General features: G+C 57.8%; 2 protein-coding genes across 6 annotated transcripts in view; one reads left to right on the forward strand and one right to left on the reverse strand.

Moving 5' to 3' along the window:
• The window catches only part of NADSYN1 (NAD synthetase 1), a 33369-nt gene extending 20090 nt beyond the window's left edge, over positions 1 to 13279 (forward strand). For 2 of the 5 annotated variants that reach the window (XM_081241035.1, XM_081241034.1), the window contains 13 exons: positions 183 to 314; positions 3277 to 3351; positions 4200 to 4324; positions 4750 to 4798; positions 5264 to 5366; positions 5809 to 5977; positions 6824 to 6959; positions 7645 to 7751; positions 9591 to 9722; positions 10103 to 10172; positions 10475 to 10603; positions 11224 to 11400; positions 12585 to 13278. In XM_081241035.1, coding sequence (XP_081097161.1) covers positions 183 to 314; positions 3277 to 3351; positions 4200 to 4324; positions 4750 to 4798; positions 5264 to 5366; positions 5809 to 5977; positions 6824 to 6959; positions 7645 to 7751; positions 9591 to 9722; positions 10103 to 10172; positions 10475 to 10603; positions 11224 to 11400; positions 12585 to 12635 — 1455 coding nt within the window. In that variant the 3' untranslated portion in view covers positions 12636 to 13278. Of the gene's footprint in view, positions 1 to 182; positions 315 to 3276; positions 3352 to 4199; positions 4325 to 4749; positions 4799 to 5263; positions 5367 to 5808; positions 5978 to 6823; positions 6960 to 7644; positions 7752 to 9590; positions 9723 to 10102; positions 10173 to 10474; positions 10604 to 11223; positions 11401 to 11975; positions 12564 to 12584 lie in introns of those variants that run through there. The other 3 variants (XM_081241031.1, XM_081241032.1, XM_081241033.1) reach the window with 3 other exon arrangements.
• Positions 13280 to 16585: 3306 nt separating this feature from the next.
• Positions 16586 to 17692, reverse strand: LOC308620866 (mas-related G-protein coupled receptor member E-like; the record flags this gene model as incomplete). The annotated part of the gene is given in 3 exon segments (XM_081240753.1): positions 16586 to 16890; positions 16893 to 16925; positions 16928 to 17692. Coding segments are annotated over 3 exon segments (1020 nt in total). The 5' UTR covers positions 17610 to 17692.
• Positions 17693 to 23032: the final 5340 nt, after the last annotated feature.

The following is a 23032-nucleotide window of genomic DNA, read 5'->3' on the forward strand; positions in this document are numbered from 1 at the left end:
GACCTTGGAAGGCCGAGAACACCATAGCTGCGGGCATTCCCTGGAGGCGCACATTTTCTTGCCGGGATGGGGGGCTAATTATGACACAGTCGCAGGGGGGTCTGAAGCTTCATGTGTTTGGGCCGGAGGAGGGTGAAGGTGACGGACCACAGTTGACCATTGCTGTCCCCTGCATTTTCCAGAACGGCGGGATTTACTTGCTGGCCAATCAGAAGGGCTGTGACGGGGACCGGCTGTACTACGACGGCTGTGCCCTGATAGCCATGAACGGCAGCATCTTTGCCCAGGGATCCCAGTTCTCTCTGGACGACGTGGTACGAACCAGCCCGCGTGCGATGGCAGGAGGGTCTCTGGTTCAGGGGCTGTGTTCTCTGTTCTCCCCCACGACGGGGGGTCTGACATGGCCCCCGTGGTGGGTCCTGCTGGTTTTGATTGCTTCCTCTTCACCTCCTTGGTTCGGGAGGGATTCTCACCCTGAGGTTACGGGGACCGCCCGCACAGCACGCTGGACGGATGGGATCCCCGGCAGTTTATCAGCCCCACATGCCCTGCAGGGTCCCCCCCGAGGCTGCACTTGGAGCTGAGGGAGAGGCCAGGAGCTGCAGGAGCGGGCTTTGTAGTGACAAGAGGGGTGACCCCTGGTTCCCGGGAGGATGTGATGGGCTTGTTTGAAGAATCCCATAGCCGGGGCTGGCGGGGAACTGGAGCCAGTCCTCGGGAATGAGCAGACACTGTGCCTGGTCCCCGTGATGAGATCGGAGCCCGTCCTTGGGGGCAGATCCAGGAGGGGGTTTGCAGGTGGGCCATTAGGGGGTTTTCCTCAGAGGTCAAGGCAGCACACATTCCCTGTGGGCCCTGCCCCACGGGTTCTGGAAGCAGCATTGGAGACCCCCACCCTCCTCATTCTGGGGGGCACCCTGGTCTCACTGGACTGATGACCAGCTGGGGGCACGGGGGGGCAACTCCCCCCAACGTTGTCGTAACCTCACTGGAGCCACAAATATGAAAACTGCACACCCTCTGCTTCTGAAAACACATTAACATGGGTGCAGAGCTTTCCCATGTGATTGGACATTAGTTTCCTTTTCAGAGAGAATAAGACGAGATGAAAAGGTGCTTGTAGAGAATCGTGTGGCTCTCCCTGTTGGTTTTTTTTTTTTTAAAAGCACCCAAGAAGGAAAATGGCTGTTACTGCCCCAAAAATGGGAATAGATTCCAATTCTGCAAACGCAACACAACGTAACTTTCAGTGCTAACGGGAAGGGTCACTTTTACTGGGCTCAGACGGTCAGTACAGGCTTCATACGGCATCGCACATCTTGCCTTTGGATCCAACTTGGGTTTTTTTGGAAACAAGTGTTGGAAATGCTCACTCACAGAGGCAGGTGGTAGCAAAAAAAAAAAAAAAAAAGTCTCCGGGGATTGCTCTGCCGGAGCAAGGCGAGCGGTGTCACAGAATAAGAAAGTCTACAGGAGCCTCTGTTGTAACTTCTGTTGCTTCACCTCCTTGGCATCCACGCAGATGAGGTGATGTTTCAATGCCTTCTGCAGTCTCCTCAGGGTTGTTGGCAAGGAAGTGGTTATGACACCAAACTTCGGTTTCAAAATGGACCGAGGAAAGGAACTTTGAAAAGAATCCCATAGTATTTTCTTGCCCAGAGGGAAGCCCGGGGTTTGGCAGTCTGGGCCCCGGCAGCGGGAACACTCCGTCTCACTGCAAAAGTCGTCCTGATCGTGGTCTCTCAGACCTTGCTTTCCAAGTGGCTGCGTCCCCAAAGGCATCCTATTGTTCAGTATTAACCATGTTAAAGACAGAAGGGCGTTGGAGGGGAAGATGAAGTCCATGCAGACGGCTAGGTGTTCACCTGCTCCAAACATGCTTCAGTGCACGTCGGTTTGGCCAAAACACTCAGCCAAACGTCAGAGCCACAGGCACCTGGTGGCAGGATTGACTGGCAGGTGGGTTGGGGGGTCACCTGCTCCAGGATGAGCAGGCGTGTAGGTCACTACAGGTTCTGGACCCCGTCCAGGCCCCCCAAGGAACCCCCATTTCAGCAAGCACACAGGTGATTCTTCGCCATACAAAAACCTGGGGACCATTGTCTCCCACCCCCTGGAGGGGGCCTTTGAGCCAGAATTCTCTGATTTTGCCTGAGTATTCGGGATAGAGGTGGCACCACTGCCCTGGGGCCAGGGCAGTGCCCTTCTGTTCTGCCACCTCCTCCGTGGTCAGCTGACCTTCTCGAGGGCACATGCTTCTCACAGCCTCGATCGAGCCTCTGTGCAAGGCTAACCTAGTTCTGGGGAAAGTGGACTGGAGCCTCCTTCTCAGGAAGGGTTCATTCCTCTGGTGTCTTCTCACTTTCTGTGGCTTTGTCAAGGCAGTCTGGCGGCTTCAGTGACCCATCACTTGGGAAATGACAGGAGAACCAAAGGACATGGCAGCTCTTTATTCTCTGTCTATTCACGGGCGTTTCCAGCTTGGGCTAGGCCCGCTGTTGACACAGGTAGCTGTCCACAGCCCAGTGGCAGGAGCGGGGGCCCAGCCACCCTGTGTCCCCCAGTGGTGCCCAGAAGCAGTTCTTGCTGTCCTCCACCTGTGTGTGTGAGACAATGTCCTCATAATATAATTTGATTAGTGTTTTTTTTCTTCATAAGGGAAGGAGTAACGTCTATGAGTTAAAACTTTTCCCTTTTCTGTAATTTGCTGCAAGTGGCAGAACCCCCCTCTCATCTGGGTTCAGAGGCAATGAAGCATCACCTCCTAGAACACAGGCAGCACGTCCAGGCCAGGACCCCGACGTGATGACTGCCGAGGCTCTGGCTCCACCCCTCTGTCACTCTCCATCTGGGCCTTCCTCTGTGTGGGCTTCATTTTCAGTTGCCTCTTGGTCACAGGATGGCTGCAGGAGCTCCAGCCATGCATCTTCATGCAGCCCCGTTCAAAGGCAGAAAAGTGGCCCTTGCTCCTCATGTGTCTTTTTAAGAAGCTTTCTCAGAAGCCCCAGCAGACATTTATTGACAGGATTGTGTCCTGTGCCGTGATTAACGAATCACCGGCAACTCAGTGGAAGTTCTCGTGGCAACAACAAGAGGAAAGGGCTTTGGGTCGGCAGCACCACTGGCCGTCCCCTCTCCCTGGACCCCCAGTCCCTGCCTTAGAAGGCATAACTCATCGGGTGCCATTTGGCACACCTATGAAAACAAATTAGACATGTGAGTGAAAAAAAAACAAAACAGGAAATCACGATTTCTCTTTGAAACTCCCTTCTCCAGGAAGTCCTCACTGCCACGTTGGATTTGGAGGACGTCAGAAGCTACAGGGCAGAGATCTCATCTCGAAACCTGGCGGTAAGTGCGTATAGACACACACATGGGATGCGCATCAAAGACCCAGAATTTTTTTTTAATAACAGCTTTATTGAGATGTCATTCCCTTACCACACAATTCACTGATTTCGGCACATGATTCAGTGGTTTTTAGTATATTCGTGGAGTTAAGCAGCATCACCACAACAGTGTCAAAACATTCTCATCACCCAAAAGAAGCCCGGACCCATGAGCTGATATCCCCGTGCACCTCCCCCAGGGCCCCCGGCAACCATCTGCACTGTCTCTATGGATTTGCCAATTCTGGACGTTTCATAGAAGTGGAATCATATCATATGTGGCCTTTTGCATCTGACTTTTTTCCAGAGAATAATGTTTTGTGGCTTATCCATGCTGTAGCGTGTGTTAGTGCTTTATTCCTTTTTATGGCAGAATAATATTCCACTGAATGGATAGACCATGTGCCGTTTGTCCATTCATCTGTCAGTGCACGTCTGGACCATTTCCACTCTGTCTGTGATGAACTGTGCTGCTGTGGACACATGCCCAGGTGTCTGTGTGGACGTGTTTGCGTGTCCTTTGTTATATACCTGGGACTGGACTGCAGCGTCCTGTGGTGGTTCCCTGTTTGACTGTAGGAGGCCCTGCCAGACTGTCCTCAGCCACTGCTCCATCTCACGTCCCCCCAGCGCTGTGCAAGGGCTCTGGGCTCCCCACATCCCTGCCAGCGTTTGCTACATCTGTCTCTGTTCTGGCCGTCCTGGCGGCTGTGAAGGGTCCCCAGTGGGGTTCTGAGCTGTGTTCCCCACTGGCTGCAGTCATCCCAGGGGCCTGTACGGGTACCAGCGCTGAGGGGTTGTCCTTCCCAGGCCAGCAGGGTGAGCCCCTACCCCCGTGTGAAGGTGGACTTCGCCCTGTCCTGCCATGAGGACCTGCTGGAGCCGCTCTCTGAGCCCGTTGAGTGGAAATACCACAGTCCCGCCGAGGAGATCAGGTGGGGCCCTTGGGATGCTGGGGGGGGGGGTCTTGTTGTCCCCCGGGGAACCCCCCTCCCCTGCTGCACCGCCAGGTGGCGCTGCGGGGCCAGCGTGTCCTGGTTTCCAGAGCCTGCACTTGACGCTGCAGCCAAACCCTGGCCCACGCCCAGCCCTGCCGCTCCTTGCCCTGTGGGCTCTTGGGCACAGAGATGCTGTACTTGCCTTCCTGTGCCATTTCACAATGGGGCCAATGATAGCACCTGCCCCCTGGGGCTGTTTTGAGATTTCAAATGCGACCATTCGCACGAAGGGCTCGAGACAGAGACCTGGCTGTCGTGCCGGCGGCTCTCACGGGCACTGCACCCACCTGGGCACCTGCCCCCAGGTGAGCTGTGGACCAGGTCAGCAGTTCCCCATCCTAATGCTTCCCATCGTTCCCCAGCCTCGGACCTGCGTGCTGGCTCTGGGATTTTTTAAGGCGCAGCCAACAGGTAAGGCATCAGTGTCTCACCGGCGCCCTCTGCTGCTTCTACCAGTTGGTTTGCGTTTGATTCTGCGGCAGGCTGGTGACTTTATTTTGAATGCAAGCATTTCTTGGGTCTGCTTTAGTCGGGAGCCTTGGCTACACTAGCCAGGGCCCAAAGGTCCTGCTGAGTTTGGGCTCCATCTTTGGGGTCCTGTCTGATGACACCGAGGTACGAGACTCCCCGCCTCCTGCCAGTTTCATGATCGTGCGTGTCTGTAATTCACCGTGGAGACCCAGCCTTAGACCCTCCACAGTGGAGGTCCCTTTGCCTTCTAGAAAGTCCATCCTGGAACGTGCAGGGCATCTTCTCCCCTCCCCCAGGGAGAGTATTTTGTGGGTGCTCATTTTTGCAGGGGGAGCCGGGCTCACCTGGGGGCGCATTGCTTCCCAGAGGCGCTGCTCACACCCCCGTCTGGTCGGCCCGTTCCAGGCGGGGTTCTTCCTACCCCTGAGCGGCGGGGTGGACAGCGGGGCCACCGCCTGTCTTGTCTACTCCATGTGCCACCTGGTCTGCGAGGCTGTGAAGCACGGAAGTAGGTGACGTCTGGGGCCCGAGCAGGTTCCAGGGGGTCAGCCTGTGGGAGAAGCAGAGGGGAAACCCAGGTCCTGGGCATCGTGGTGGAGGTCGTATTCAGATGTCACAGCGTTGCGCCCAAGTCCCAGGGCCTGGGGACAGCAAGGCCGTTAAAGTCCCTTCTAGGGCCCACGTGGCTGTGTCCGTCAAGCCACAGGTGCCTGTCGCTGCCGTGTGTCGGCAGTGTGACCCCAAGGAAAGAACAGGGGCCGTGGGGTCGGGCAAACCCAGGTTCACATCCTGTCACTCTGTGCGGTGACATCGGCCATTCCCTCAGTGTCCGCAGCCTAGAAACGGGCATCGCGGGGCTGACCTGGCGAGGTTGCCGGGCGGCGGAGAAGGGATTAAATGGTGCAGGCACCTGGCACACGGCACGTGCACTTCTGTCCGGTGGTTTTCAGGTCAGGAAGTGCTGGCCGACGTCCGGACCATTGTGAACCAGACCAGCTACACCCCCCAGGACCCCCGGGAGCTCTGCGGCCGCGTCCTGACCACCTGCTACATGGCCAGCGAGAACTCCTCCCAGGAGACGTGCAACAGAGCCAGAGATCTTGCCCAGCAGATCGGAAGGTAGCTGGTCAGTGGCGTCGGGCATGGCCAGGCGGCGGTGATGGTGGGAAGCTCCCCCAAAGGCCACGTTTGTGGGCCAGTGAGCACCCCAGAGGCGAGCAGGTTCCCTCCTCACCCCCCTCCAGCTGGGAGCACAGGCAGGCCCTCGCCCCTCCCGGGAGCATGACCTGCCCTCTGCCCCCAAGGAAGGTGGAGAGAGGGCATCTTTCCACACTCGGCTCCATTCAGAATGTTCCATTTATTCTGCCTCCAAGAGAAAAACAAGAGGCTGCCCATTCTGTATGCGGAGCTCAGCTAAAAGCTGTCCCCGCCCAGCAGTTCTGCTCCCAGGGAGATGCCCAAAGAAAGTGAAAGCAGGGACGTGAACAAATATTTACACATCTGGGTCCGTGACAGCGTATTCACAACAGCCAGAACAGCTCCAATGTCCAGCGACAGTTGAAGAGGTAACCATAAGGTGGTTACGAGGGGATGATCTTCAGCCTTAGAAAGGAATGAAGCGCTGACACAGGCTACAACGTGGATGAACACCTGGAAAGCATCATCCTGAGTGAAAGAAGCCAGTCACAAAAGGACAGATGTTGTGTGATTCCATTTCTTTGAAATGTCCAGAATATGCAGGTCCACAGAGACAGAGAGTGGGTCAGTTGTCCTCGGGGGCTGGAAAGGGGGGGTGGGGAGAGACCGCTCGTGGGCACAGGGTTTCCTTCTGGGCTGATGGAAAGTTCTGGAACTAGAGGTGATGTCACTGTACTCAATGCTGCTGAATGGGACACTTGAAAATGGTAAATTCTGTGTTCTGTGTTTTTGTTTTACTGTCTGCACACCTTCCCTTTCTCTTCCCAGCCACCACATCGGTCTCAACATCGACCCAGCCGTGAAGGCCGTCATGGGCATCTTCAGCCTGGTGACGGGTAAAAGCCCTGTGTTTGCTGCTCACGGAGGAAGCAGCCGGGAGAGCCTGGCCCTGCAGAACGTACAGGTGTGCCTCCCAGATGGGGCCGTTGTCCCCACTCGGGGGCCGCAGGGAACCTGGGGGACAGCCGGCACTGGGGTCATCAGCCTGCCTTAGAGACCCTGAGTGTGCAGCCTCGTGACAAGGATGGGGGTCTGCGTGTGTGTGCGTGCGTGTGCGTGAGAGTGTGCGCATCAGCGTGAGGGTTTGTGAACATGGGGTGTGTATGCAAGTGCGTGCATTTTCTGCACCTTTGGGGGGCAGCTCAGACGCAGCCCCACCTTCCAGGAGGCTGCAGGGGAGCTGGACCCTGCGTGGTCTGTGGAGGGAAAGAGGGGGCCTGGGCTACAGCTGCCTGGGTCTGTCCTGTCTCTCTGTCCCCTTTCTGCGGGTGCGGGTGACCTTGCCCAGCAATGCAGGGAGTGACAGGAGGGACCACAGTCTCCCCCGCTGGCTTCGCAGCGCTGTCTCACTGCGGCCTTGGGCTTTGGTTCTTCCATCTCTGTGGCTGAGCGCGGGAGCCCACGGTGCGGGTGAGGGGACCACGGGCTCCCGGCCCCTCTGGTCGCTGGAAGCTCCTGCATCACTTAAACTTTCGTGTCCTCCTGAGGTTGCTGGGAGAGCCCCTGCCCCGAGCGGCAGGGAGGCGGCGTTAGCATGCACACCCCCCACCCCCGCCCCACGCGGATGACGTTCCCCTCCTGTGGTGCAGGCGCGGGTGAGGATGGTCATTGCCTACCTGTTCGCTCAGCTGAGCCTCTGGTCCCGGGGCGCCCCAGGCAGACTTCTCGTGCTTGGATCTGCCAACGTGGATGAGAGGTGTGTGTGCCCTTGCTCTGGATGAGTCCCCTGGTTGACCCACGGCCACTCCGGCCGGGTCTGTGTCTCCCACACTCTGCCTTAGCTCCTGATGCATCTTTGAGAGCAGCCGACGGAGGAAAGAGGCACAGGGGTCAGGTGAAAACGATGATCTCTTCTGGCCTGTAAATCCTGGCCCTTGCCCACGGACCGGACCCTGTTCCTTCCGTCAGCCATCCGTTTTTGTTTTTTTTTTAACGTTGAGCCTTCTTTTAATTTATTTATTTTTATTTTTGGCTGTGTTGGGTCTTCGTTTCTGTGCAAGGGCTTTCTCTAGTTGTGGCAAGCGGGGGCCACTCTTCATCGCGGTGTGTGGACCTCTCACTATCGTGGCCTCTCTTGTTGCGGAGCACAGGCTCCAGACATGCAGGCTCAGTAGTCATGGCTCACGGGCCTAGTTGCTCCGCGGCATGTGGGATCTTCCCAGATCAGGGCTCGAACCCGTGTCCCCTGCATTAGCAGGCAGATTCTCAACCACTGCGCCACCAGGGAAGCCCAGCCATCCGTTTAACGGGACAGGGAGTGATGTTACACCCACCTCGGGGTTGCTTGAAGGAGCCCCGCTCAGGGCAGCGCAGGTTTTAATCCCCCCTGTCTGGGACCCAGGGGGTCTTACACCCTAGCTTTGCACCCTCGTGGGAGCCTGGAGGGCTCAGTGGTTGGTTTTTCTCTTGAAAAGTGGGGAGAGGTCAGCCGTGTGAGTGCAGGTGGGACAAAGGCCAAACAGTACCCACAGCACAGGTCAGCAATGGCCTTGGAACGGGGGGAGCTTGGGATGTGGGTGAAGAGCTGCGGTCATCCAGTGGTCCAGTGAGAATATGGTAGCGGTGGTGGTGGGGTGGAGAGGGACGGACGCATCAAAGGGGTGAGTGTCGTGGGGTTGAGGTGACAAGTGGGCACAAAGTCGGTGGCTTCAAGACGCAAATGAATTATCTTACAGTTCGGTAGGATAGGGGTTCAACACGGATCTCACTGGGCCAAAGTCAAGGTGGCACAGGTCCGGTTCCTTCTGGAGGCTCCAGGAGAGAAGCTGTTCCTCGCCTTTTCCAGCTCCTGGGGGCGCCTGCATCCTTTGGCGTGTGGCCCCTTCCTCTGTCTACAGAGCCAATGGTGCAGAATCTCTGCGCCTTTCCTGTGGCCACAGCTCCCAGTGGCTGACTGATGCCCCCTGCCCACCAGTCCTCTCTTCCACATTTAAGGACCCTTGTGATTGCATTCAGGGCCCACCCCATAATCCAGGGTAATCACCCGTCTCAAGGTCCTCAGCCTCATCTCATCTGCGGAGTTGCTTTCACCCTGTATGTGTATGTGTACAGGTTCCAGGTATTAGGACGTGGGCACTTTGGGGGCCACTCTGCCCACCACAGGAGGCGTCCAGCAGTGGGGAGGTGGCCCTGTTTCTGTCGGCTCAGCGTCCACGTGCACTGAGGTCCTGCCCCTCCCTGTCAAGGACCTCCATCCCTCAGCTCCGCACTCTGCTGGCCCCAGCCCTCCCTTCCCAGACGGGCCGCTTCCAGGTGGCTGCTGGTCAGTCCCCAAGCTGCTTCCCGGCCCAGACGTCTCGTCTGGCTTGCTGGACACTCCTCCTCGGCTGTCCGTAGCCTCTTCCTCTTCCCCAGTCTGCCCCAGCACGTCAGGCTTCTCCAAGACCCTTGAATCTGCCAAGCCCTGGCCCCAGGGCCCTGGAGGAAGCGAGTCTTCGGATGCCCAGGGACTGGATGGCCAGGCCCCCAGGTTCATGGAATCTGCAGCCCCTCGGGTCTGCTGCATGGAAACTGCACGTTCTTTCTCCTGCTGCAGCCTCCTCGGCTACCTGACCAAGTACGACTGCTCCAGCGCAGACATCAACCCCATAGGCGGGATAAGCAAGACGGACCTGAGAGCCTTCGTCCAGCTCTGCATGGAGCGCTTCCACCTTCCCGCCCTGCAGAGGTGCGTGTGCGCCCTCGAGGCCTCAGCTGGGGCCCCTGAGCCACCGGGTATGCGTCTTGGCACAGCCCCGGGCCACCCTCGCCCCACTCAGCCACCTTCCATAGCTCCCACCTCCTGATGGAAACAGTCCTGCCCTTCAGGGGCGCTTGGGGTCCCGAGACCAGGCAGCCCCTTCCTTCGCGTCGGTGCCGCCCTGGCTCTGGCCAGATCAGGCAGCCGCTGCTTCCCTCTTCCCCTCACCACCCTTCTCCCGCCGTCGTAAGGCCGGGCGGTCTGTGTATCCCTCCGTCTTCGGGCTGAGCAGTGGCTGGTGCTTTCATGGTATCTGTTGAGTTAATAACGCAGGTGTTGTGACTGACCTCTGTGTGTCTTGGCCGCAGCATCCTGGCAGCACCAGCCACTGCCGAGCTGGAGCCCTTGGCCCATGGACGGGTGTCCCAGACTGACGAGGTAACGGCGGTGGCTTTGTCACTGTGCTTCTTCCCCACCTCCCTGCTGCTGGGTTCCTTCATGGCCTCCTTTCTGCCCCAACAAGCCATGCTCCATCGCTGGGTTCCTGGCCTGGGAGCCCAGGGCTCGGCGTCATCCATTGCCGGCCTTCAGTGTTCAATTCAGGTCTCTTGAGGTTGGAGCCAGGAGGGAGGTGATGAGGCGAGTCGGGGGGGCCTCGGTTCCATCTCCAGCAGAAGTTTTAACCTGTCCCCCAGCACTGACTTGCTGTCACTCATGAGACGCATCTCTTTTGTCCCCAGGAAGACATGGGAGTGACCTACGCAGAGCTGTCGGTCTACGGGAGGCTCCGGAAGATCGCCAAGATGGGGCCCTACAGCATGTTCTGCAAACTCGTCTACGTGTGGAAGGACGTCTGCACCCCCAGACAGGTAAGCCACGTGCAGTGTCCTCGGGGAGTCGGCAGGTAAGGTCACCTTGTGGGTGGATTTGACTCCGGAGCAGGTGGCCACGGTGTGACCTTAAAATGAGAACACTCTCTCTAAGGATCTACGGTCCAGTTTTAGGCTCTCAGCAGCCCGGGCCTTCCTCCTGCCCTGGCTAAGTTTGTCTGAGTGGGGCTGGACCCCATCGTAACAAGCAAGCTCCTCTTCCTCTTTGGGGGGCAGAGGGCAAACTCTGAGGTTGGAATATCGCTGCTTTTCCGTGAGTTGTCAGGCTCATTAGGGCCGAAGCCCACAGACAGAGTGGTCCCCGTAGAACCGCCTGGAAGCCTCGTGAGATACATCTTCCCGGGACCCCTGACCGGGGCTCCTGATGCAGCTTCCGGGGTGCTGGAGTCAGGAGCCCGTGTCTTCAAAGCTCATCCCGCTGCCCCAGCCCGAGCAGTGGCACCGATCCACTCCTGCCTTCAGGGGGTTCAAACGCAGCCGTGTTGCCGGGGGTGGGTGCTGTTAGCTGGCACAGCCCAGGGCAGTGCTGCCTGGAACACCAGCCTGGGGGTCTTTCCAACTTTGCCAGCATCAGGCCCTGTGCCTCCCTCGCCTCCCAGGTGGCCGACAAAGTGAAGCGGTTTTTCTCGAAGTATTCCATGAATAGACACAAAATGACCACACTGACCCCCGCGTATCACGCCGAGAGCTACAGCCCAGACGACAACAGGTTCGATCTGCGGCCGTTTCTGTACAACACCCGCTGGCCTTGGCAGTTCCGCTGCATAGAAACTCAGGTAAATCAGGCAGAAATGGTTTTTCTCCCTGTTAAATGTCTGTTGAGGGAATATCAGCTCATTTCCGTTGAGGACTGAGAAGCTTTTTAATATATACGGCGGCATTTTTTAGCGTCCTTCTTTCTGCAAAGGATCCAGTATGTTTCAGGTCAATCGGAGCATGAGCTATTTTGGGCTGCGCTGAGGATGCTAAAATTAGGGGCTACCGCACTGTGTCAGTGTGGTACCAGTCACTGTCATTTCTAGACTACTAGGGCATCCAACTGGCTTCACATCTTCTAAACCATCTGTTTTTCATTTATTCCCCTAATTACCTAAGAATAGAACCACCTTGCCTGAGAATTCAGGCTTCTTTTATACTAAAAGGGGAGGGACTAAAGTCAAACGTTTCCTGGCTCCAGAGGGGATGTGTGTTTTTCTTCCTCCCTGCAGCCATTCATTGGTGGGCCTGGTCAGGATGTTTCCTGTGAGCTAAACAAAGGCATTTTAGCTTAATGTTCATGACCTGGGAGGCAGGGTTGGGCCAGAGATGGGCCATTATGTATAATTTAAGCTCATAGGCAATATCCCTTTAGTGACGGACTAGCCCAGCGGCCGGAGCCAGCCGGTGGGGAGCGGGGAGCATCCATGAGGAGATGATGTGCAAACTGAGATGGGACGCAAGCAACACTGCACGTCCGTGGCCGTGGCCCTCATCCAGGGGTCGCCAGGCAATGTCTGGAGACAGTTTGGGTTGTCATACCTGGGGAGGGGTCTCTGCTGCTGCCCCTAGTGGGCGGAGTCCAGGGATGCCGCTAAAACACCCCGCAGTGCACAGCACAGCCTTCTCCCCCCGGCCAGGTATTAGTCAGCCGTGGGGCCTCGCTTCCACCAGTACACACTCAGGAGTGGGTTCCCTCACATCAGGCCTGGGGTTCAGAGGGTGTGCAAAGACCCTCAAGTGGAGAAAAACACATGTGGGCAAAGATGGAACTCACCTGGAGTCTTCTAGCCCAGCAGTGACCCCCGTGCCCGGGCCAGGGCACATCCTTCCGGACTCTGGATCCACGTCTCATCACTGAAGGTGCTGTCCGAGGACCTGCTTTTTCAGTCCCGTGACCGCGACCCTCTTTTCGGGTGCATCGGTGCACCGTGACGGCCTAGCCGTTCAGGTCCTCGTGGTGACGCTGCATCTTCTCTTCTAGGTTCTCCAGCTGGAGAGAAGACAGCGTCAGGACCTGGACGGCGTGGACTGAGCCCGGGTCCTGCGCAGAGGGCTCCCCTCCCGCGAGGATGCGCGTGCTACGTCTGCCTTGCTGGTGACTGTGCGGGAGCGGCTGGCGTGTCGATAAGCCCCATCTGACGTATTTCAAGGAGAGGGATCTTTTCGGTCTAGTTTCTTTAAAAAAGGCTGAAATACAAGAGGATGCGATTTTAAACCCGCTTCTTTTTTTTTTTTAATTAATTTTTATTGGCGTATAGTTGATTTACAATGTTGTGTTAGTTTCTGCTGTACGGCAAAGTGAATCTGCCATAGTATACATATATCCACTCTCTTTTAGATTCTTTTTCCCATATAGGGCATTACAGAGTCTGAGTAGCGTTCCCTGTGCTGTACAGCAGGTATTGGGATGGACATACACAGACTACTATATGTAAACCCTCTTCTTGAAGCGAGCGCTTTCCCCTGCCCCTCTGGCCCTTGTGCAGCATCTCCTCTGAGTGTCACCTGAGCTGAAAGAGGATTTTCCAGGCAGGGATGGAGGAGGCCCTGGGGGGTGGAGGGTGGTTCTAGAATGACTGTCCCCACCCGCCACCCACCCTTGCAATCTTTGTAGTCTTGCAAAGCAGCCCTTTCTCCTTTTCTTCGTCTGTCCTTGTGTATGATTCTTCTCACTATAAACTGGCCCGTTTCCCTGATTTCTCTTTCCTGGTCACCGTCGTTGTCATTCCGAGGACCTAAACCTTCAGGAATGTAGATTTGCCTCCATCCTGTGCCACCAGGGAAGGAAGGCTTCACATGCTCTCGGGGCAGGCTGCCCGGTCACCATCCCTGCCCCCCGCCATGTGCTGCCCTAAGGAAAGACCCCCCTGGGGGGCCAGCTGCCTGCCGTCCTTGCCAGCCTCCTCCTCCCATTTCGGTCTCACCATCCTGGGTCAGCACCCAGGTTAAGTGGAACGATGCCAGTGTGGGCGGGAGGAGAGAGCTGGGCTCTGGTTGCGGGCCTTGCAGAAGGTCCAGCCTTGGGCCTGAGCAGCACAGCTCAGCCCCCATTCTGCTGGAACACCAGGAATTCCTAAGAATCCCCAGGAATATTTACAAACTGCATCAGCTTGGACTTTCTGCGTGTGTGTTACCAAAAGCCTTACCCAAGAAAAGAACCTGGTGAACAAGGAAAGGAATTTATTGATGGACGTGCTGAGCGGTCTCGGGGAGTGACAGCTTCAGGCCTGGCTGGACCCAGGGTTTGTGCCATGGCATTGGAACTTGTTTCTCTCTTCACCTGACCCTGTCTCTGTGTGCTCGCTTCCTCTTGTGACTCCAGTCTTGCAAACTCCCAAGTCCAGATCCAGCAGGAGATTAGCACATGTGCCTTCCCCGTTTCTTCAGTACAGGCCCTGGATTAGCTCACTTGGGTCATATGCCCATTTCTGAACCAGTTAGCTACTGCCCCGAGGTCCTCCAAACAGGAACGGCCACTGCACACACCCTCAGGCCGTGGCCCGGGCCCAGGCTCTGGACGATGGCTCCTTGGATCTAAGTCCACGTTTCCTGGCAATGCTACTGCAGGCCCTGGGCCTGCAAAGCACATGCACAGACCTTTCCTCAACTTCCCACAGTGACAGCAACACCCGGGGACGTATTATTAAGACTCCAGGCTTGGGCCGAGGGAAGGGAGCAAGGGCACCCTGCCCTCTTTCCCCGAAGGCTGCCGCCATCTTTGTATCTCCCACCCCCGGAATCCAGAACCCCTCCCGCAGGCTCAGGGACAGAATAACCCCTTCTCCCTCACCCCACCGAGGGCCACTTTTCAGTGATGTAAAGTCACTCGACGTAAAGACAGCCTTTTACACCGCGATGCAAAGCCGCGTCCTGTTTACCGTCTCCGACTCCTCTTCCAGAAGAGAGTCTTGGCCTTGTGGACCCAAATCCCACTGCTACGGTCTGAATGTTTGCATCCCCCCAAAATACATATGGGAAATCCTAACCCCTCCATGCGAGGATGTGGCCTCTGGCAGGTCATGAGGGCCTGAGGGTGGAGCCCCATGAATGGGATCGCTGTCCTTATAACAGAGACCCCAGGCAGCCCCTGGCCCCTGTGCCACGTGAGGACCCAGTGAGAAGTGTCCGACCCAACGCAGAAGAGGCCCCTCCCCCGACCCTGCCCACACGTGGTCTTGACTTCCAGCCTCCAGAGCTGTGAGCAGTGCCCTTTTGTTTATGTGTCACCAGGTCTGTGGCATCAATATTTTGTTACAGCAGCCCGCACGTACGTACTAAGACCCCCGTGAAGGTGTTTCTCCTAAAACAAAGGAAAAGTTTACGCTTCAAGGAGAATTCAGTCCTTCACCTTCGGGAGAATCGGGAAAGAAAACAAAATAGCAGTAAAAGCTATTCTTAGAGCCGATGTGGCCCAGGTACGCCAATGAGTATTTACCTAACTTGAGGACAGTTTTGAGGACGGCCGGCGAGTGGATGGGTGCATCCCGTGCGGGCAGCCCTCCCTGACCCTGTGGGTCTCATCCCAGCGTTTGGCCCTCGTGGGTGATGACACGGATGAACTCAAGAGGACGTGGCCGTGGGTTCTGCAGCCGAGGGGTGACAGCTCACACAGTACTGTCACCTTCTGGGATGGCTGTCACCCAGGGTGACGGCCAGGCCCCTTGGTGCAGGTGTCAGCACCCCACGGGGGTCCTCCGGGGGGACGTGTACCTTGCTGACACCCTGGGGAGGAGACATCCTCTTGTCTGCCGCCCCCCTCCCCAGCCACGCACACCCTCCTGAGGCCGCGGCTCCTGCACCACGTGTGCTGGGAGTGGGGTGGAGGGCTTCTGCTCCAGGGAAGGGAGATGGGGGGAGCGTGGACACTGAGGACAGCCAGTCGTGGGGTCAGTGGCAGGGTTCTGGACATTGTCCTGCAAGGGCCTCCTGCACTCAGGGACCCCAGGACCCTGGCCACTGGTCATCCAGGTATAGGGTAGGGTCCCCCATTTATACGGTAGTGTCCCCCAGCTATAGGAAGTGTCCCCCCAGCTACAGGGTAGTGTCCCCCCAGTTAAAAGATTGTCACCAGAGCTTGGCTAATGAGGAGCTATGGGTTCCTGTCTGCAGCTGCAGCTCGTCGTGTGGGGTCCTGGCTCTTTTCTGAGACCCAAACATAGACAAGCCCGCCCACCCCAGCTCCTGGAGAGGGCAGTGAAGCCTCATGTCAAACCCAGAGCTAACTCGGAATCTCCTGGGGTCGCTCCTGAGAGCAAAGACTCACCAGCACCTTCCTCTCGGTTGGACGGGTCGTACAAGCTTTGGCTGAAACATTTCACTCAACAATCAAATCAGCCTGGGGGACCACGCGGAGACCTGAGTGTCACTGCAGCATGAGCTACTGACGCAGCCAAACCCACACCCAACTGGACGTTGCCCACCCCACCCCCAGACAGCATTGGTCAACAAATCTTTATTTCGCTGGAATTCTAAAAAGGAGAGAGTTTTGAGAGAGAGAGTACATCCCACGAGGTCAATCCATTAAAAGTCAAGGAAGAAGAAAATAAAACACTGTATTCAGACCCTAGAACATGCTGGAAAAAATGGGCAAAGGACAAGGGTGCGTCATTTCCAAGGACCAGTCTACATCCGAAAGGAATTTAGCAGCATTTGTTTTCCAAAACTGAAAATGAGCAGAATTTTAACAGTAAGTCAGAGGTTAAAATCGACTTTCTGAGGTTGGTGAGTGTGACTTCACAAACTTTCTGACAGATAATTTAACAGGTTTCAAAAGGCTCAAATGTGTGCATTTGGTTTCATATACATACAAAAAATTCTGCTTCTGGCTATTCTTGTTTTTCACAAAGAGGAGGCTGGGAAGGGAGCTATTTGGGGGTGCTGACTTGGGGAGCTCTGTCCCGCTGGCAGCGAGGCATAGTTACCAGCAGGAGATGATAGGGACCGTGCCCCAGGGACACGGATCCACTGGGAGCCCCCCATCCTTCAGAGGTCCACCCTCTCCACCTTGCCGGTCAGGGGCACCTTCCCATCCTCACCATCCTCTGTTTCCTCACCCAGGGCTCTTTGGAGGACCACCTTGAGGGGCTCCCTCAGCCGCTGTCTCTGAAGGCCCCCAATGAAAAAGTAAATAGCAGGGTTAGCCGTGCTGTTGATGCAGGACAGGAGGATGCAGACGTCGCTGAGAGTGTGATTTTTCATGTCAGCCACGAGGAACCTGATGATGCAGGGGGGCAGGCCAAAGAGAAAGAAGCCCAGGACCGAGAACAGAAGGACCAGGTAGAGCCTATGGGCCAGTGTTGCTGGGAGCTCGCCTGGACTTGGGGAGCAACAGCAGACTGGACATGCCCAGGATGGAGAACAGCAGGAAGACCCACATGGTGGTGGCGGTCATAAGTGCAGGACAGAACCTTGTCCTTGGGATGCATAACTGACCACAGGCATGACCTCTCAGTATATTAACCGGAAAGATCGGAATCCAGAGCAGGGCGCTCACGTTGCCTGACAGGTGCTTGGGGCAACGACACCGATACCAAATAGGGAAGAAGGAGGACAGACAGCGCCGGGAGCTGATGGCGGCCATGTCGCCCAGGCCAGTGAAGTAGAGGGAGAACCTCAGGACCATAAAGGCATCATGCAGGTGAAAGGGATAGTAAAGGAAAAGCTTCAGGATTTGGCGGACAGAGGATACAGTCTGGAAACAAAGGTTCATGAAATCTTCGACGGCCAGATTGAGGCTGTAGATGAAGAAGGCATTTTTCTTGGCGGACAGATGGACAAACCAGATTACTATTCCAGTTCCCACCAACCCACAAAGGGCCACAACCACAGTGATGGACCGGAAGATCATGTGGTCAGTGTTCTCTGATCTTGGAGCCAGCGCTGTGGCATCAATGCTCAAATGATTGCATGTCTTTTTTTTTTTTTTTTTGTGGTGCGTGGGCCTCTCACTTTTGTGGCCTCTCCCATTGCGGAGCACAGGCTCCGGATGCACAGGCTCAGCGGCCATGGCTCACGGGCCCAGCTGCTCCGCGGCATGTGGGATCTTCCCAGACCGGGGCACGAACCCGCATCCCCTACATCAGCAGGCGGACTTTCAACCACTGCGCCACCAGGGAAGCCCTGGAATACTCCATCTTAAACGTGAGCACACTGAGGCTCAGAGGGGTTAAGCAAGACGGAGCAGAAAGACAGGCAAGTAGTGACCCTGCCCCCCACCCCAGACCACAGTCCCTCCACCAGCGGGACCACGGCTGGCTCAGGTGCCCCCAACCCCACTCAGGCTGCCCCGACCCTCCCTCAGCCCCCAGACCCCTTTGCCGTGTCTGGGACAGACACAGCTCAGCAGCCCTCAGGAGCTCCCTCCCTCCCGGAGACCACACCCCATGTTCAGGGGGCTCTAAATTCCTCCTTCTTGGGCTCCATGGACCAGGTACACCTTCCCTGAGGAGCCCCAGAAATGCAGCATCCTCTGGGGTCTCTATGGACCCCTGGCCTTGGGCATGGAAGCAGGTCACACAGCGGGTGTGCAGTCAGATGGCCGGCGCTGTTCTCCAGGCTGGATCTGCCTGCCTGGCCCCCGTCCGGTGGTCCGAGAGACCTTGAGGAGGTCTGTGGGCTCAGGGCCTGGCAGCCTCACTTGGACACCCACCTGCCAAGTCCCTGGAGAGCCTGACGCTGTGACGGAGGCCCTGGTGCGTCCTCACCGGTCCTCACTAACCCTCCCGAGTCGCTGGGAGGGAGACAGCTGCCTTGCCCGAGTCTGACAGGCTCCCAGGGGTCCAGCTGGAACCCATGGCTGCCCGGGGCTGCTCAGGGGAGTCTGGAACCCCAAGTCCCCCTTTCCAGGCACACGGCCCCGCCACCTGAAGAAGTTTGAGGGGGCAGTGGGGTTTCCTTACAGCCCCCCAAGTGCTGGCGGCAGGCTGGGCGAGCAGGGACTTGGGCACGGGGGTCTCAGCCCTGAGCCCTGGGGACTCCGGGGGCCTGTCCCAGTGTGTGGACTCGGGCACAATGCAGGGCCACTACCGGTGCCACTGGAGAAGCAGACCCTGCTGGTCTGACCCAGGACTGGAGGCAGAGCAGGGGGTGGTGGAGAACAGTTCCGCCTCCTCAAAGGCCTTGACTCTCCCACCTCAGCCTCCAGGGCCTCAGCCTCGGCCCTTCCCCACCTGCTGCTTGAGCCAGGCCACCCTTTGCACTGAAGCGTCTGCAGGCCCCGGCTCCCCTCCGGGACAGCCCAGGGTCAGGCTGGCCACAGTGCAGACGGGACAAGCTCCCACACGTCTTCAGCCGGGGTGGACGCCGCTCGTTCTCCCCCGCCCAGCCTGGGTCCACCCTCACTCACCTGCATACCTCCTCAGTGTGCGGTTCAAGTCCCATCATTCTGGCCGAGTTCACACTGTCCCCTGCCTTGGGGCACTGACCATTGGGTCCTGGGGAGAGGTTGACACTGGACTTTAACTCCAGAGGACACTGGGGCCGGGGCGACCATCCTCCCAGCTGGAGCCCCAGGCCGAGCGGGCAGGTGAGCCTCCAGGCTCCCCCCAGGCAAGGTCCCACCTCCAGGACCCCAGGACCCCCGGGGCTGATCTGGCCAGGACAGCGCTCCCAGCGACAGGCACGTCACTGCTTGGCTTCAGCAGCCAGACGTTCCCGGGAAGGGTGTGGGACGCTGCCTCCTCCTCGGGGACCTGAGGGGAGGCTGCTCGGGCACGAGGCAACCAGTCGTCCCGGGGCCAAGGGAGATGCCCCCTCACCAGACCCCACCCCCGACTGGGATGAAAGTTTTAAAATATCGTTTGTTTTCGTTGTGTTGAGGCCACACTCTCTCCTCAGCTATTTAATTATATCCGAAGTTGGAAAAACACCACAAAAATAGTCAACCTAAAATAGGAAATCCACTCGAGTTTTATCTTTTTTTCATGAATTGCACAATTCTTCCGGAACCCCTGCGCCCCAGTCTGGCCGGGGGGAGGGAGGGACCAGCTGGAGGGGCTGTTCAGCTCTGTGGACTGCGGGGCTTCCGCTCGTGTGATCCTGGGCTTGGTGATTTTATGAAGGAGTGTTTTGAGAGGAAAGGCCCAATTCTTTAAAACCCTTTTTACAATCATTGGAGTGGTACAAAAGGCAAGAAAGCCAACACATGCTAAGTCTGCACTACGCGTTGTACATGTAACAACGGGGTCAAACACGTAACATACGTGATGTCGTGCAAACTTCCCGACCAGATCCACACGGGAGGCAACAGAGCTGAGCGCCGACCCAGGGGGTCCGGTTTCCCGGGCGCGGCGAGCTCCCAGTCCGGGATTTTCTGCCTTCTCTCCCCGGGGCAGCCCCTTGGGAGCCCCTCGCCATGCAAGGCCCCAGAGTAGGAACGAGAAGGGAGAAAGGAAGCAGAAAGTGCAGCCTCAGACCCGAGCCCACTCGCCCCCAGCAGTTCACAGCACCTACCTATACAGACTCCGTCTTTTATTTTCTGTGCTCCTGTGCTCTGACTTCTGGGGCCTCCTGACCCCCCAGGGACTGCCCCCCTCCCACGGTTAGCCAATTCCTAGATAGCAAACCACTACCCACAGACTGCTTTGCAGATGCAAACCCATCAAGGCACAGCCCACACCTTACCACCTCCTCTATGGAGCTCTAGCACTCAGGGCCACTATCTCCTGCCCCGATGAGCCAGGGGCAGGTCCCAGACAGCCAGGGGCAGCGCCTGTGCCACAGAGCCCCCTGAGATGATTTGAAACAGACAACCCTAAGCCTGCTCACCCTGACTCACCGTTCCTTCCCGCGGAAACCACCATAAAGGCCCCTGACCACACGGCCCCCTGCCGCTGCCCCACAACCCGACAGCGCTTGGTGGTCCCCGGTGGCGGACCCCCTCCGCTGGGGAGCTGTGAGTCACACTCTAGCCACTGGACGACAGCTGTCTCCCGAGGTGTTGGCCCGGCCATTCCTGATAATAATAATGCCTCCGTTACGACACGCCTTCCGCAGACAGGCCCTCGGCCTGGGACACCCCGCTGCTGGGGAGTGGGGAGACCCTCCTCTGGTCCCCACTCCCCATCTGCCCCCGGGGGGCCTGGGCAACACTGGGTCCCCTCTCTGGGTCCCAGAGTCGGACCATTTTGTCCTGAGCCTCGGATGGCATGGTGGCCATGGGAACCACACGAACAGGAGCAGTTCACGACAGGACCTCCCGTATCCCCCCACCCCCGGATCCCCGCCCCACTCCCTTTTCGTCCCAACGTGTGCTCCTCACTGAGTCCCCGTGACGCACCCGAGATGTGACAAAACCAGGTTCCAGCCTGCAGACATGGACACTGAGAGACAGAGGTGCACCGGCCTGCCCAGGGCCACAGGGCTGGGTTGAGGCTGCACTGTGTGAAGCTGCCCACATCGCAGGGCAGAAACGGCTGAGTTGCGGCCATTTGGTGTAGTCAAGGCTCCTGCTAGCATGGTCGGGCTTGGACACAGGCCACCGGCTGTGAACAAGCTCAGGAAGGATTCGTCCAAACAAACACACTTGGTGTTTTGGGTGATGGCACAGGCTTAAGACAACAGACATTTCTTTTCTCGCAGTCTGGAGGCCAGAGTCTGAAATCAAGGTGTCCCAGGGCTCCAGGGGAGGGTGCTTCCTTCCTCTTCCAGCTTCTGGGGGCTCCAGGCATCCCTGGGCTTGTGGCCACGTCCCTCCAGTCTCTGCCTCCGTGGTCACGTGGCCCTTCCTCTCTGTGTCTCTCCTCTCCTGTCCCTTATAAGGACACTTGTAATTGTGTTTAGGGTCCACCTGGGTAATCCAGGATGCCCTCATCTCAAAACCCTCACTTCTTCTCAGTGAGGTTCCAGGGATTGGACGGGTACGTGTCTTTGGGGGCCCCATTCAGCCCAAGACACGCACCACCCTGGTGTTTGCTGCTGTCGTTGCCAACACACCCGAGAGCAGACGCTCCTCTCGAAGCTGTGCTGAGAGCCTGGCATGCACGAGGCCCCGCTGGCAGCAGTGGGCAGAGAACCCGGGGACTGGCATGGAACATGGAGGGGAGAAGACGAAAGAGGGCAGGAGGGCAGGGCAAGCTGGGGTGTGGTGTCAAGTATCCAGGCCAGGGACAGCTCACAGGGAAGGTGGCCTTTGAGGAAAGGGGGAGGGGCAGCAGGAGAGCATCCCAAGACCCAGCAGGCAGAGCGAGCAGGGCGGCGACAGGGCCCTGCAGGTGGAAACCTTGTCCCTGGGCCTGGAGGCCAGGCAACTCCACTCCTTAAAGCCACGTGCAGAAGTGTAGAGGGCTGAGAAGCCGGAGGACCTCGCCTGGGAATCACAGGCTGCGCAGAACACTTGTTCCACGGGCCGCACTTGTGTTACGCAGATGAGTTCAAAGCCAAATCCACTTGAAAAATGTTAGAACAAACAGCATCTCTACACGTAACTCCTGACTTGCACTCTGAGTCCCCAGGGCCACAGAGCAGCCCACAGAAAAGGCGAGTCCTCAGCAGGACCAGCTCAGAGCACGTAGCTCCGCAGAATAAAGTTTAGAAAAGTATTTTAACCCCTAAGAATCTGTCAGCAGCTGGGACCCCAGGGTTTGAGGCCGGCAGGTGGACGGTTGGGGTGGATCCTTGGGAAAGGGACCAACATCTGCCGCCCCAGACATCCCACAGCGGCACCGTCCAGTGATCCACCGTGGGATCCAGCGCCAGGCCGGGCACGAGCTGTCCAGGAATGGTGAGGCCAAGGAGAGGGAAACTGAGGCACAGAAGGTCTAGATCCTTCTCTCCAGGCCTCACGGCCAGGCTCCTGGCTCACTGCACCTCTCCCACAAAGCAGGGGACCCGGAGCCAGCTGGGCCTCTGGAGCACCACCTGGAGGGGTGGCCCGGCCCACTGGACACCGGCCCCCAGGCTGCTGCTCCACCCCCCATGTCCCTCGGGTGCTGAGGAGGAAGAGAAGGGCTGGACCACACGGAGGATATCTCCACCTGAGCTCATCCTGTGACCAGGAGGGGCCCTCCCACTTCCAGCAACCTGGCCAAGTGCCCAGGTCCAGCCAGCCGGGCCCCAGGGACACGAGAGGATTTAGGGCGCAGGGGGAGCCCTGGGCGGCAGTGTGCAGGCGAGAAGGCTTGGGGCCCCTGTTCTCCCTCTGGCCTGGATCCAGACACCCCTGAGGCCTTTCAGGCTCCCTTCGGACTGGGAGTTGGGGGCGAGGATGGGGAAGCAGGCTGGCGGAGCCAGTACTTAAAAGCCGGCACTCTGGGTCCTCGTTTGAATGTACGGGCAGGTGCGCCTGTCCTGAGAGCTGTGAGGACGGCCTTCCGGGCAGCCCCGTCCTCCACCCCTCCCTCCACCTCCACCTAACTCGGCCCCTCCACGTACCGCGGGGAGACTGAGGCCAGGACATGGGGGGGCGGTCAGTGCAGGCCCCCCGGGATGCCA

The sequence above is a fragment of the Mesoplodon bidens genome, assembly GCF_964165515.1.
Source record: "Mesoplodon bidens genome assembly, chromosome: 7".
In the NCBI taxonomy this organism is placed as follows: domain Eukaryota; kingdom Metazoa; phylum Chordata; class Mammalia; order Artiodactyla; family Ziphiidae; genus Mesoplodon; species Mesoplodon bidens.